The 15,819-nt window shown below is 32.0% G+C and overlaps 2 protein-coding genes across 4 annotated transcripts; one reads left to right on the forward strand and one right to left on the reverse strand.

Moving 5' to 3' along the window:
- The first annotated feature begins 4,845 nt into the window (after positions 1-4,845).
- On the forward strand, positions 4,846-11,558 carry LOC120080121 (serine/threonine-protein kinase Nek2-like). Of its 3 annotated transcripts, none has more exons than XM_039034686.1 (15): positions 4,846-5,438; positions 5,931-6,042; positions 6,202-6,268; positions 6,774-6,839; positions 7,055-7,101; positions 7,193-7,238; positions 7,333-7,413; positions 8,038-8,080; positions 8,196-8,245; positions 8,411-8,492; positions 8,574-8,623; positions 9,540-9,613; positions 9,697-9,748; positions 10,029-10,442; positions 10,537-11,558. In XM_039034686.1, the coding sequence occupies exons 2-15, from the start codon at positions 5,957-5,959 to the stop codon at positions 11,197-11,199; spliced, it is 1,821 nt and encodes a 606-aa protein (XP_038890614.1). In that variant the 5' UTR covers positions 4,846-5,438; positions 5,931-5,956; the 3' UTR covers positions 11,200-11,558. The 3 variants fall into 3 exon arrangements, with proteins under 3 accessions (XP_038890614.1, XP_038890612.1, XP_038890613.1); XM_039034684.1 differs by having other exon boundaries at positions 4,862-5,438; positions 10,534-11,558; XM_039034685.1 differs by having other exon boundaries at positions 4,862-5,438; positions 5,957-6,042; positions 10,534-11,558.
- A 165-nt stretch (positions 11,559-11,723) lies between these two features.
- LOC120080123 lies at positions 11,724-14,005 on the reverse strand. Its single transcript, XM_039034687.1, has 3 exons — positions 13,533-14,005; positions 12,437-12,664; positions 11,724-12,329 (listed from the first exon to the last, which is right to left on the reverse strand). Exons 1-3 carry the CDS (start codon positions 13,845-13,847, stop codon positions 11,745-11,747), a joined length of 1,128 nt encoding a protein of 375 aa, XP_038890615.1. The 5' UTR covers positions 13,848-14,005; the 3' UTR covers positions 11,724-11,744.
- Positions 14,006-15,819: the final 1,814 nt, after the last annotated feature.

The following is a 15,819-nucleotide window of genomic DNA, read 5'->3' on the forward strand; positions in this document are numbered from 1 at the left end:
TAAACTACTTAGGATAGTTGGATTGAAGATCCGTTGACTTCATTTACTTGGCTAACATTTCTAGGGGCTAAATTACAAAATAAATAAATAAAAGAAAAAAATTCATGAATTCTGTCCTTTATTTAAAAACATTCGACAAATGGTAAAAATTACCCCTAGAATATGATGATACATGATAATTATAATCATACTCTCAAACTTTTAATTGTAAACATCGAGTTGGACCGTCGAATTTGATTACAATTTCTACAATTATATTAGTTTAAGAGTGAAAATTTTAACACTTAAATAAGTTTGAGGATTTATTTTTATAATTGAAAGTTCGAGCGTGTAATTGCAAATAACATCATATTTTTAGGAGTGATTTTTGCCATTTGTCCAAAATATTTTTGTTCTTTTAAAAGTTGTAATATTTATTGTTTGATTTTTCTTAGATATTTCAAAACTACTATTGAAGTAGAATTTGGTGAAAATGTTCGAAGAAAATTGAGATTAAACCCCACTATACCTTTTAAAGTTGTCGCCATTTCAGTTCTCTTTTTTTATATAAGAAAAGTATAATAATTTTGAAATATTTATAAAAAGCGAATTATTATAACAATCGCAAGTTTAACATATTTCCTGTATAGATTGTTGTTCGATTTTTTATAAATAAAACTTAAAAAGAGAGGGAAAAAAAACCGAGAAGTCACATCACAAATACAAACATTAAGATTTAAATCCATACATGAAAAAATAAATAAATAAAGATGCTTTAACTTAGCTTGTGGGTATGTAATTTGAGATGTTAGCTTCAAATAATAGTATAATTTACTACAATCCATTATAATTAAATTCACAAAATAGAGGCAAGGTTAACAAAACTTAAACTACTTTTTTTTTTAAAAAAAAACCATTATCTCAAAATATTTAAATCTTTTATCAAATACTAGTGCTAATACGAGAATTAATTGACATATATTATCTCCTTTGAATTCAAATTTTCATACCTTATTTATCGTAAATAAACTAAAAAACCGAAATACTATTAATTGTCTTGTGGAATCATTCCCTAATCATGTAGTATTGAAATTCTTTTCCCATCTTCCAATTATCTTCTTATACTTAAATGACATAACAAAATAACATATATATAAGGAGAGGTCCCATCTAAAGTTTAAATTCTGCCCCCACACATTTGTACCTTTAAAAAGTGATTAATTAATACACATATTCTTAATATATGAAAAGAAAAAAAAAAAATACTAGAAGGGATATTGTTATAGACTTAGTCTAGAACAAGACATCTGTAACATTTGCTTAATTGATTAATTATAATTTCACACCATTATTTATTTTTGTTACTTCAAGATAACTATAAACAACTTGATTAGTGAAAAATATATCACAAGATTAAGCAAAATTCACACTTTTCAAGCTTAATTATATCTACTATTTCAATTGTCACATGTATATTTAATTGAATTGAATTTTCTTAGGCAAAAAATGAATATAATGGATTATATTCTCAATATCCCTTTACTTTATTATAGAAAAACATCAATTAATTGTCACTCACAAATTTAGCATAAAGTTTTTGGCTTTTGATTGAAAATTTGTTGGAAAATGTGTTCAAATGGTATGTTTTCTTTTGCTAATTATTCTCATCTTTTTTTGTTGCTTTCATGATTCCCTACCTAGATTCTCAAATCACACCCTAAAGAAAAAAATAATAATAAAAAGATTAAATGCAAAATAAATTGAGAAAAAAAAAAGTGAAATTTTTTCTAAAGGGAAATATAAGGAGGAAGAAGAAGAAGAAAAAGCTGACAAATTAACATATTAAATGGCTCACAAGTATTCCATTGCTGCTGTTGTTTTCATAGCACAAACTTGGAAAAAAAAAATTGTCATGATTTTCACTTTGACCCTTCTAATTTTTATCTCTTACTATGAAATGATCACTTTCTTCTATTTCCGCTATAGAAATTTGTTCAAACTTCACCTACTTCTTGAAGTCTCTAACTTGCTTGTCTCCTCTATTCCCTCTCTATTCCCTCTTGTGTGTGGAACTTGGTATCATAATCATTTCTTTAAAATCTTGTCTTTGTAATGTAGTTTGTCATTTGATTTATTATTATTATCATTATTTTTTTTATAAAATAAACTTCATTAAAAGCAATAAATAACCCCACACAAAAAAAAATCCTCATTCAACTAGGATAAACGATATCTCAATAAGCATCACAACTTTCATCCTTTCAAGAAGTAGCTTGGAGATAGAAAAAAAGTTCACAACTAGAGATGTCCAATTTTTCCGTAGAAACAGGACCCGCGAGACCTTTTCCCAAATGGAGCGGGGATTCCTCGATTAGGCCGAAAAGGAATGGGAAAAAAATTTCACGTAAGCTAAATGGGGATGGGTTTTCCATTCCCCATCCCCTCCCGGCTAGCCTCTATTTATTTATTTAGTATAATTATCTAATGTTATATTATTATTATTTTTATATAAATATTACATTTAAATTTTAAGTTTGATTGTTTATTGGTCAAGATAATTAATATGTTTAAATTAAATATTTAAATTTAGATTATATATATGTGAATAATTTGATTTATATTTGTTTATTTCTATCAAAAAGTTGATTAGTTTTTTTAAACTAGAGTCATCTATCTTTAAATTCAAATTATTAGGTAAAACTAACTATAATAAAAATTTAGTGATAGAGTTAATTATTTAATTAAAATTTTCTCACATTAATAATTTAAATTAATTGATTTTTTTAAAAAAAAAACTAACGGAAAAAAAAATCTCTGCTGGGAACCCGATCCCCGCCTTGCCCTATGAACATCTCTATTCACAACAGTATGCGCCAAAGAATGGGTGACAAAATTACAAGAACGATTACAATAACCAAAAGAAACCTTGCTAAAAAGCTTGACAAGCACAACAATGGTATCTACCACATTCTTTGTTTACGAGAGATTAGTGTATAGATCGTTTAGGGCCCAAATGATATCAGTTGAGTTAGACACCACCAAGAGAGGTCGACACCTCTCTTCTCAATTGGAGAAGGGAATAAAGGCCAACCCAAACAACCTCCCCTTCCAAAGGCTTGATAGGCCACCCCTATTAAATCTTGTGATTTGATCTATTTTAGTTTAGGTATTCTTAAATGGTTAATTTTTAGGAAATATATCAATTCACACTTCTAAACTTTAGAAATTGTATAAATTTAAACTCTATACAAGTGTATCAATTTAAACCTAAATTTTTATCAGAAAGATATCAATTTATACTCCTAAATCTTAGATATTGTATCAATTTAAATTCTTGAACTAATAAGTGATTTAATTTAAACCCTGTTTTTGAAAGTGTATCAATTTACACTTTCCATCACATTCTGTTTAGGAAAACTTAGTGTGAAACTTATAATTGTATCAATTAAACCCTTGAACTTTTATAAATGAATCAATTTAGACATTTAGTTTGAATTTTCATTTGAGAATCGTCCATTTTGTAAGACCATCATTTGAAGAAGTCAACACATGTTTGAGAATGAATGCATGAATGATTTTCAAAGGAAATAGTAACAGAAGATTTAAATTGATTGACTTATGACAATAATGAATTTAATTGACTCGAATAATAAATTACACACTATTGGCGGAAGAAAATCTAAAAGATGGTGTAAAGTGATACACTTACAAAAGTTCAAGATTTAATCAATATAATCCTCAAAATTTTGGGTATAAATTTTATTTGCCATCATTTTTTATTTAGTAGACTTTAAAAGTTAACTTCCAACCCACAATGAGGGAAATTTTTAAAGATTTCTAAAAAACTACGAGAATTAAAATATAGTAAGCTCCTAAATTTAATTTTTCAATTTACTATTAATTTCAAATTAAACTTTAAAAGTTGGGTTCCCAAAAATTTGCTTTAACGCCTTTTAAGGTTATTTTTTAGTTCAACAACTCTGGAGTGAGGTGGAACCATCAACATTAAATATTATAATTAATATCTTAATCACTATGTTTAGATTGAGGATCTATTAAAAGTTTCAATACGAATGAAGAAAAATAGCGATAGAATGCAATGAAATGGAAAATTGGGAACCATAATTCAAATAAGTGAACATCTCCCCCTTAAAAGAAATTTCGTCCTTGAAATTTACCTGATATGTCATTTGAAAAGTTGAGTGGTTTGGGCATATTGGGAGCTAAACAAACTAGATTGGTTTGATTCCAGTTACGATAGAAAATTGGCTTGATCGACCTGGTTTGATTCAGATTCTCACACTCTTAGTTTCAATGTTGTGTTTAATAGATTTCTGCATCATCAATTTTGTCTCTAAATGGTTAAAAAATACTTATCAATTCAACCAACTCAGTGGATAAGACAAATAATATTATTTAAAACTACGTAGTTTTGATACTAGAGAAGTTTAAAAACCTATAAAGACGTAAAATTGGGATTTTAAAACTTGAATGAACACTTTTAAAATAAAAATATTTATTTGGGAGTGTAAAGATTTACTAAATATATTTTGAAGTTGTAAATATGAATGAAACAAGTTTATAAATTTATTAAGAAGGGATTATTTAAAAATATTCAGTACTATCTTATAATAATTACTCCTATTAAACACACTACTCAAAAAATTGAAGTATCAAACTAGTAATTGAACTATTTATTTTTCTTTTGCACTGCCAACTTATCTTTTTGTCTCCAAAATACCCACTGGGCCACTTTCTTAGTCTCTTTCTACAATTGTATTGATTGTTTCACCCTCACCCCCATGAGTTCTACTTCTCATCTTTCTCTACATTGCTTCTCTTAGTGTTGATTTTCCCCATCTAAAACTTTAGTTTACACTTTGCTCTCACAAACCACATTATTATTTCACATTGACCCACCATCCCAAAATCTCTCTCCATTAGCTCCCTTTCACTTTGACCCATCATTTCCACCTCTCCCTCGAGAATTTTAGTAATCCCATTAAATACTTATGGCATCTCTCTCTAAATTTGTATATTATTGTCCCATTTCTCTCTCTAAAACAGTGTTAATTTCAGCTTTTCTTAAAGATTTTGTCATCTAGCTTTCTTTAAATCCACACCCACATCCTCATTTCTCTCAACCGAGAGCCAAAAAAGAAAGTAATTTTTTTAATTTGTTGTTGCAGTTGCAGTTTTTCTTTGTCCCCTTTGGAGCTGCTGGTTAAAGTTTCTTACTTTCTTTCTTTCTGAACTTTGAACAAAAATCCCAACAATGGAGAAAGCCCTTCACTATCTTCTTCCTCTTCAGCTGCAGCTTCTGTTTGTCTTCCTTTTGCTTCGAAAACGGTGTCGTTCCTTGTCTCCTTTGTAACTCTCATAACCCTGTTTTTGTTTCTTCTTTCTTCTACCACATTTGCCTCAATCTCTTGGATCCACATTTCTACTTCTACTTTCAGGTACTTCTCTTTCTTTTTCTCTCTCTTTTTCTTGTGGTGTATTGGATCTTTTTGGGGTTTTAACATTGCAATGGAAAATGGGGTTTCTAAATTTTGGGGGTTTTCTTTTTTACTAGAAGATTTGTGTTTGAGATGAAATGAAGTTTTTTTCCTGCTCTCTCTCTCTCTCTCTCCCTTTTTTTGGCTGAATCTTGTAAATTTGGTTGATTGGGGTTAGTGACAATGTGTTATTTTAGCTTTGTTTAAAGATAAGAAGCAGGTGTTATGAAGGTAAATTTGAGTGAAATCCTTATGATTCAATGTGGTCTGTTGGATAATATCTCTGTTTCTTTGCATTTTAGAAGATTCCAGCTTTTTATCCTTTGAAATATTGTTTATGCTTTGAAAAAGCATAAAACAGATTGAGTAGCTTCTTAAAGTAGATTTTGATACTATGGTGAAATTATGCTATTTTTTTTAAAATTATTATTATTATTATTTTTGTTTGCTCAGAGGAAGGGAATTATTAATCTGTCCAGATGGAGCAATATGAAATATTGGAGCAAATAGGAAAGGGATCCTTTGGTTCTGCTCTTCTTGTGAGACATAAGCATGAAAAGAAGAAGTAAGAAAATACAGTTCAAGGTTTTTTTTTTTTTTTTTGAATCTTATTTTTATATTGTTCTTGCTAATTTCCTCTGTTTAAAACTTCTACTTTGTGTAACACAGAAGTATTGTAGGTGCATTGCTTTGGTTTTAATTATTTTGACCTTTATGTATTAAGGTATGTGTTGAAAAAGATTCGCCTCGCTCGTCAGACCGATAGGTCCCGTAGATCTGCACACCAAGAGGTTGGTGTTTTTTACTCCGACATTTTTCTCGAGTCTTTAATACCCTGTCTGGTTATGTTGTTAGGTTATAATGCTGTTTCAGTCTGATTTATAACTTGTTTATCTTCTACTACAACCGCGTCGGGGTGCTTTACAATGTGTTTAGATTCTCCGCTACTACCATAATCATCCTTTTGTGCTTCATGACTTGTTTAGATTCTCTTCCACTACCACAACCATTTTGGTTTGTTATATAACTTGCTTAGATTGTCTTCAATTACCTTAACTGTTCCGGTGTGCTTTATTCGGTAAAGCTTGAGGAATGCTTTTATAAAACAACCAGTGACCAAAATGAACATTAGAATTTCTTACGCTTTATGTGGACTTTGGGAAAGTACTTCATTATCTGAGAACTTTTACTGAATCGAGAGCTGAGCATAGATCATCCGTGATTGGTCACATTGCAGATTACGTTAGCAACATTGCTGTCATTTCCAAACTAAAATAATTTCCTTTTTTCTTGTAGATGGAGCTCATTTCTAAACTACGAAATCCATTTATTGTGGAGTATAAAGATTCATGGGTCGAGAAGGTAGATCGAGCCTTAATGTCTATAGGTTATAACTAATGCTGTTTAATGTTGCTAATACACTTGAGACATGTACAGTTTAACAACGTAAATGGTAGATTAAGATGGTTAACAATAAACTTCCCCTTATTATTAAATTATCCTTTCTTACCATTTATCTCTAGTTCATTCTTTGCATCAGTATGGTCTAATTTCGTCTTTTATTTCTTTGTCGACAGGGCTGCTATGTGTGCATTATTATAGGTTATTGCGAAGGAGGGGACATGTAAGTACTTTTCTAGACCTATCTTTATCAGGTTGATCATTTTATTTTGTATTAGTTCTCCATTTAGTCTACATTGATTCAAATTGTACAGGGCTGAAGCGATAAAAAAAGCTAACAGCATTCATTTCCCCGAAGAGGTTGTTAATTTTTTTTAAATTTTATTCTATGAGCATTGTAAAACTTCACCGTTTATTCTTTTATATCTTATTTGTCTTTCATTTCCTTCTGCAGAAACTCTGCAAGTGGTTAGTTCAACTTCTGATGGCACTCGATTACTTGCACATGAATCATATCCTTCACCGGGATGTTAAGGTTCGATGTGTGTTTTTTTTTTTGGCTAATATATAATATAGTCCCTACTGTCTAGTTCAATTTATTGAGATGTGTTATCTTATATTTCTTGTGGTTTCTGGATGTTTATTTAGAAATAGTTAACCTTCTCAAATTCGTCAATAGTGTGTGTTGAAATTTCTTGTGAAATTAGTGCATTTTAGGGTATCATCTATCAGAACTTGAATTTTTTTGAAAAATTAGAGATGAAATTAAAAAAAAGAACTAATATACTAACTGTTTTTGAAGATTAAGCTTATAAACACTACTTTCACTTTTTAGTTTTTATATTTTGTTATCCACTGTTTTAGAAAACAAGCCATATCTTTCTTTTTTTTTTTCTTTTTTTTTTTTTTTAAAGTAGTTATTGTTTTTAGAATTTGACTAGGGATTCTAGTGTTTCTTTAACAAAAGTAAAAATCACAATTGAAAATTGGGAGGGAACATGCATAAATTTTAGAAACAGAAAATTAAAAACGAAAGTGTTATCAAACAGAGCCTAAATTATATATATAGGCCTTTATTCTTTTATCCCATCTCTGAGAGATTCATGTCAATGCAAATATGTTAAGCTCTTTACTAACTATCAATATTTGATTTGTTCAGTGTTCAAATATATTTTTGACTAAAGATCGAGATATACGCCTTGGTAAGTGAACTCTCCCCCCATTCCGACCAATATATTTATAATAAAAAAAAAATCAAAATTGCAAGAAAATTGTTGCTTGAACAAAAAATCAATAATGCTTCACATGATGAAACAGGCGACTTTGGACTAGCCAAAATGTTGACGTCAGACGATCTTGCCTCCTCGGTATGTAATTTGACACATCAATTTCTCTTCACCAAAATTCTATTATCAATAAAAACTAAGTGTTCAACTTATTAGTTGTTTTGCTGCTTGCGAAGGTCTAGCCCCTTGTCATTCACTTTTGATACCTTGCTATCGTTCTTTAAAACACTTGGCACAATAATGCAGGTCGTAGGAACTCCGAGCTATATGTGTCCAGAACTTCTTGCTGATATACCTTATGGTTCGAAGTCGGATATTTGGTCTTTAGGTAAGAACCGCTGAACTTGACCATGAACCTTATTTTGTCTTCGTTGACTAGAAATGACTTTGTTTCACATCTGTTTGCCAGGATGCTGTATATATGAGATGACTGCTCTAAAACCTGCATTTAAAGCATTTGTAAGTTTCGAATGCAATTTGTTCTCGTTCAGGAATTTCAAATGCCAATTCCTGATCTTTTAGCACTTGATTGTTGTTTTCATAAACTATGAATTCTCTTACACCTTTTGTTTTTTGAAGTTGTCGAGCTGATGGTTTCTTAATTTTTCCAGATTTGGTGGCTTATTAGATAACTTCATTCCCACTGTAGTTAGTGTGATTTTATTTTATAACTAAGGAATTGGGATCCACTTCTTGCATTATTATGTTCATGGTCCACCTCACTAATTCCTTGGAGGCTTTATCCACCCTAAGGATAGCTCGAGGAGACACCAATTATTTAAATGATTGAACTTTCTACCTAGGGGTCTGAGTCCGAGGATGTTAGAGGGTATCTTTGGACATACTAAGTAAGATCATGTAAGGGTCTTAGTTTGGGATATTAGTATGGTATTAGTAAGGTGCATAAGGGTTATTTGTTAGGGAGTTCGTGTTTTTGGTTATAAATAGAAGGTGGAAGATTGAGGGAACATAGGCAATCGTTGAGTGATCTAGGGCTTAGGTTAGCATACTCAAGAGGGAGATTCCAAGTGCCTTTATACTTGGTAATCTTGTAGTTCTTCATCTCTTATATTTCAATATATTTCAGATCTTATTCTAGTTAGGAGGCATCCCAACGGACCACCACTCGGGGGTGGTTGTTGAAAAAGTTAAGCCAACTATATGCAAACTGCAGTACACACTAAGGCCCATCCTCTTTTTTGATTTTCAGTCGTCTTTTTCCACTTTAAACAAACATTGATTTGTGAGTACAATACTGAAAATAAGTGACTTTTGGATGGCCTTCTTGTAATTGGCTCAATATCTTTTGAAGCTTATTTGTGTTGAATGGTCAGGTTTGCTACCTTTTCTGATTTGGATCATGTCTTTTGGGCAGGATATGCAAGCTCTTATCAATAAAATTAATAAGTCAATAGTGGCCCCTCTTCCAACAAAATACTCTGGTGCATTGTACGTTCTTTCCCCCTTTCTTTTTATAAATCTTGTTGATCTGTGTTAATGTCAATCTAATCTCTTTCCTCTTTGGTTTGCAGTCGAGGTCTCGTCAAAAGCATGCTACGGAAAAACCCGGAACTTCGGCCAAGTGTATGTGTTCCTCCTCTCATACTCTACTCTGATATGAACAAAAGAAAACCATCTAACAGCCTATCTGATCTATCCAATCCTCATATTTCCTTATCCAATCAAAGAATGCCACATGGACTGAAGTGATGGATGATGGTTATGAAAAAAAATTCTGAAGTTTATTTGTCCTACTTTTTAGCCAATAATTTTCCTTATATTCTGTTGTGTGACTTGTGTCATGTATGTAGTTGCTCTCTTTTTTGGGTTTGCCAATAGTGTTTTGAATCATTTTGTTTGGCAGGCCGGGGAGCTACTTGGTCATCCTCATTTGCAGCCTTATATTGTTCAGATTCATCTCAAACTGAATTCTCCGAGACGCAACACATTACCAGCACTCTGGTCCGAACCCAATTATATGAAGAAGACGAGGTTCTCCGAGCCATTGCCCTTTAAGCGACATTCTTTAAGCAATGATCGAGCTATAAATCCTAGTGTTTCTGTAATCGAGTATGATTCTCTCAGCTCAACACAGGATATTCATGATACACAAAACTATCCAAGTCGCAAAACATCCACCGGTGGCACTCGGGGCGGAGTAGCGATTCACAAGACGCCTTCCAAGTCTGCAACTAATTCTAAAACTTCACGGCTTCTACCGAAAGCTTACGCCACTCCGAAAAAATGGGCTGAACCATTGAAAAGCACTAAAAAAGTGGTGAGTTGATGTTGATCTTTAAAATTTGGAATATCTAGCTTATTAATGCCAATTGTGGTACAAAAAACTGAGACTTCATCTTTGTTTACAGCAGCTCCCTGTTTCATCTACTCCCAGTAAATCTCATGTCCGTCGAGCATCGTTCCCATTGCATACAAAAGCTACTACTGATCAAAGCCCTTGCAGACCGACTGTCGGTATTCTTCACCATATCAAGTCCCCAGATGTCTCGGTGAATTCTCCGCGAATTGACAGGATTGCTGAATTCCCTTTAGCATCATATGATGATACCTTTCTTCCTGTTCGCCGCGCTTCTCTGCCATCCATGCATGGATCAACCGGCTCCCTGCAGCACATTGATTGTTCTATAACTAAAGACAAATGTACAATCCAAGTTTGTGACAAGGTTTGTTCAACTCCTGGTTACACTGGCGCATGGCAGGGAATACAATGCAGCTTATTCCAAGATGACCAAGTGGCAAGAAGTGATTCCTCAGATCAGAATGCAACTGCTGGGGCATCAAGCCATACCTCATCAGACCTACGACGACGCCATTTTGATACTTCATCGTTACAACAGAGAGCCGAGGCTTTGGAAGGTCTGCTTGAGTTTAGTGCGAGATTGCTGCAGCAAGAGAGGTATGAAGAGCTTGGGGTGTTGCTGAAGCCATTTGGACCTGAGAAAGTCTCCCCAAGGGAAACTGCTATCTGGTTGAGTAAAAGCTTCAAAGAAAACACTCTCAAGCAGGAAACATGAACCACTCTCGGATGTACGTAACATAACTGCTAGAACTTTTAAGTGTATGATCTAGAGTCACCTCATTCTCTCAAGGTATATTTGACACTTAGGCAGATGCTGAGAAGGAGAAATATATCCTTTCGTTGTAGATTATAATTCTTTTAGACGTAGTGATTAGCGGTTATTTGTCATCCTTAGTTTTAACTCATCAGTAGTAGGTGATATGCTACATTTCTGTTGTAGGAATGTAAATTTACAACAGTTTAGATGGCTAAGATGGTCTCAGTTTTAGTGGCTGTTCTTTAGTTGGAGTACAAATGAACTTCTAATGGAGTACAAATTAGGACTCTGTTTTGGGAATTAAGAGTTCAGAAACAGTTTTTCTTTTCCTTCTTTCAAAACAGTAGTTAAGTGAAATGTCTGCAGTCCTGTTTAATGCTTTCTCGAGGACAAGTGATGTCGTTCTTTTGTAAATACGATGAAGTCAATTGTGATTTTAGTATACAATATCTCATAGAAGTTTGATTGATTTAGATGGAATTGATGAAAAGTAAGCAAGATAATCAAGGTGGGTCGTCCGGAAAACTAAATCTGCTGCTTGTAGAATCGCCATCTCGGTTCTTGGACGGTTTTTTGAACTGATAAAGCTTCATGAACCAAGGATTGTTGTGATTTTCATAACCATTGTGCTTCAGGCTTTGTAAAGAACTTTGGATTTGATCGTTCAAACTCATTCTGTCAGCTGTTCCTATTTGCTTGCTCTTCATTCGTGAGTTTGGAGTCGGACAGGGTCGTTGTTTCGGTTCACTTTGTGATCGGACTTTTGCCCTTGAGGATTCTGTCTTGGCCATATAATTTGGATAGAAGAGATAGTCATCAGGCACAAAGTCTGAATGCCTGGGTTGATCCATGGAATACAAGGCTGTTTCAGCCGTTGGTTTGGACACTAAAATATAGTACTCGGACGTGTCTGGTTCTATGGAGACGGAGTGATTTTTGTGCTGATGCTGCCTCCTCGGGATCGAAAGATTTCGTCTACAATAAGCATTTGGTTCATTCTCTAGCTGTTCAATTTGAGAATGACTTATATGGCCACTCTTGGTCTTATATGGTCTCAAATCTTCATTGACATTCATGTTTAGTCTCTCCTAAATAAGAAAAGCCAAAAAACAAATAAACAAAGTGAAACGAGTACTCATAATTTTACCAAGCAAGTCAATAGAAACACTGCTATGAGATGAATCATGAAGTTTACTTTATACGCTTGTTTGAGATTGTCAATGAGATGCTTACGTCGCCTCCTTTCGAGAAGCTCTTCATCCTCCTCGAGCAGCTGGATCCGAGTCGCCCGAGCTCGAACTTGGATTGCCATCAAGGCTTGCAGGCTCTTTAGGGTAGCAGCTGTTTGTTTCCTCACCAGATGGCCTCTCACAAGTGCTTGTATCTTAACCAGTGCTCTTAAAGCATGCAATGCTTTCCTGGCCTAAAGCAACACAAGCAAATCACAACAAATGAAAACAGCACTCTTACATTTTGCGGCCAAGAAAACTTTACAAAAATGGCTGAATTTTCTTCTTCTTTTCTCTCCCTCATTTTATTCAATTAACTGATAAGTAAAAGCTCATACAACATCTTGATTTAGAGTAAGATAGCATAGTTTGTCTCCAACTTTTTATAGAAATGCATATGGTAAATCAAAATGTTACATCAACTTTCAAGTGTGATGACACGTCAATTTTCAATTATAACCAAGAAGGCAGTTAACTTAAAGATTAAACATCAATTATAACTAAGGAGGCAATTAAGGTAAAAGAATAATAGTCTCTTTGGATGGGGAAAAAAAAAAGAATGATTTTAAAATTCTGGGTGATTTTAAATCTTATTTTTACTTTTTTTTTTTCAAAAAAATTAGAATGTCCGGATTTTATAGGATTTCATAGGATTTAGAAGTAAATTACTAATTTAACTTTGTCATATTCTGATTTTCAATTAACACATCATAGTTAAAAGTCGATATTAGTAAAATACTAAAATCTTAAATTTTCTTATATTAGTGAAATACTAAAATTTTAACTTTCTCTTTTTTAGTTATCATCCAAACACAATTTTAAATATATTCATCTCAAATATTTCTCATTCGAGAAGAAATAATTAATTTAAAATCATTATTAGGATTTCAAATTAAAGGATTTAAAACTATTTCTTAAATCTGAGGGTAAATCAAAACACTTATCGTAATTAAAAAAAATTAAAGTAAAAAACTAATAATAAAAACAAAAGTGACCAAAATATATAAAGAAGCACGGAGATTAAATTGACAACTCAAAGATAGGAAACGAAAAATCCATTACCAAATGAGACCGATATGCGGATTGGATAGTGGTAGCAGCAGCATTTTGAACAGTTGATGGTGGCTTCTTCTGTTCTGCAATGGCCAGATGCTTCATAGCTTCAATGGTGTCAATGGAGTTAACAGATTTAGAAAGGTTATGAGTTAAAAGAAGGTTAGTAGTTTTGGTTGATGTCTTTCTAAAACTCCATTTTAGCTTCAAATTTTCAGAGTGATCAGATAAAGAAGAAGAACAAATTTTCTTCTTCTTCTTCTTTTGATTTTCTTCCTTTTTCCCAACAAGAAAATTCAATATCCATTTTCCAGCCTTCCCCATCTTGATGGTTTGGGAAGATCAAAACTTTTCAATTTTCTTTAGAAGCAAAAAAGGAGAAATGGGTTTTTGAAATTGTTTGAAAAAGTTTAAATTTTGATCATCAAATTCAAAAAGGGGTGTGGTGTGGGACTTTTTGTGTTATGATTTGTTGAAACTGTTGACTTCTAAAGCAAAGTTTTTCCCCCTTTTAATCTGACTTTTTTTTTTTTGTTCTTTTGATTTGTGTTCTTATGTTTTTTGTCCACTTTGCCTATGGCCTGCAAAAGTTTATTTATTTATTTATTTCCTTCTATGGTTTAGCCATTTGCCACTGTCATGAAGATTATTTGATGGGAAGATACCTTTCGTATTGGTAGAAAACTAGTGATTCAATAATGGTCTAAATCCTATTTTTCATTTGTATTTTTAATTTTTCAACTCTAGTTTCTAAGCTCTATATATAAATTTAAGCTAAATATATTACATAATCTTTAATCTTTTAATTTTAGATAATTTAAAAATTTATCTAACAAAAATTTGTGATGAAATATACTTTTGATTATGAGGTTCTATTTAGTCCTTCCAATTACAAAAGTGACATATTTGACGTTCAAGGTTTGGTCTCTAAAATTTAAATTGATTTTGAATTAGGGTCTGTTTGGATTGACTTGAGAAAAAAATGTTTTTTAAACACTTTTGATAAAAACTGATTAAAATATACTTGAAAAGCTATGTTCCATGGTTGCTAAACACTCCAATTCTTCTAAAATGGCTTATTTTTTAAATTAAATATTTAAAAATGTATTCCAAATACATATTTAGTCTAAATAAATAAAATATATAAAAATTTCAACTGGTTTAAAAATTATATATATTATATAGATCAAAATCTGGTTAGTTGTTAACTCTACCATAGGTTAACTAATTAATATTTTCCCCTTATTCTTAAGCCCAATTGCCAATTGCCATTATCATGAAGATTTGATGGGGAGTCACATTTTTCATGCATATGGATGGAAATATATATATTCATTTATATTTTCAAATATTCAACAATAGTTTACAAGCTTTCAATGTTGAGCTAAATATACTAGATGGTGTCTAATCTTTTGTACAATTTAATAGTCCTTATCAATAAAAATTCTCAATATTACTCTTAAGGTGTTAAATTTTCAATAAAAGCCCTTCAATGGAAAAGTCTAATAAAAATTTGGGTTAAAATACACTTACGTAACTCTTTTAAAGGCTATTAGTTGAACCAATTTCAAACTTCAGTGACTAACGAGATATTGTCATAAACTCTTAGAACCCAACGTGTCAATTTTGAAACTTCAATGACCAAATAGAAACTAATTTATTTTTTCTTGGTTCTAACAACATATAAGATTAAAGATATTAGAAGTTTTTGTTGGGGTTGATACCCTAAATCTCGTATGGTTCTATAATTTGTAAACTTTATATGAACAAACTTGTATATGATTAATAATATTTGATACTATTCACTTTGCCTTTGAAATATGTGATATTTTAGTTGTATTGACCACAAACTAATAAACTAACATCCAAGATAATCGTTGTAACTTAAATATGTATGTGAAGACATACATGTAGATCATGTTTAAGTGATGACCTAAATGGTATGTAGTATATGGATAAGACTGGGTACTTTATCCTGGTAACACTACGAGTATGGCCCACTTTGTAGATGTTACAAATGTTGTAAAGTGCTATAAATGATCTGATCTGATCCTGATCATTCATGTATTAGACATACGAGCAGAGATATTCTATTAAAAGGAGTTTGTATAAGACCGGACAATGAAATCTTTAGTCTCATTATATAACACTGTTCATAATAGAAACTTTCATGTCACTATGATGACTATAGGTAACATGACCTTAATCTTGAGTGAGTTGTGAACTCCTACCTAAAGGAAATTAGACATGAAGATTTTCATGAGCAGCGGAACGATCGTTCTAAATTCTATTCGAT

The sequence above is a fragment of the Benincasa hispida genome, chromosome 6 (genome assembly GCF_009727055.1).
Source record: "Benincasa hispida cultivar B227 chromosome 6, ASM972705v1, whole genome shotgun sequence".
NCBI classification, from domain to species: Eukaryota; Viridiplantae; Streptophyta; class Magnoliopsida; order Cucurbitales; family Cucurbitaceae; genus Benincasa; species Benincasa hispida.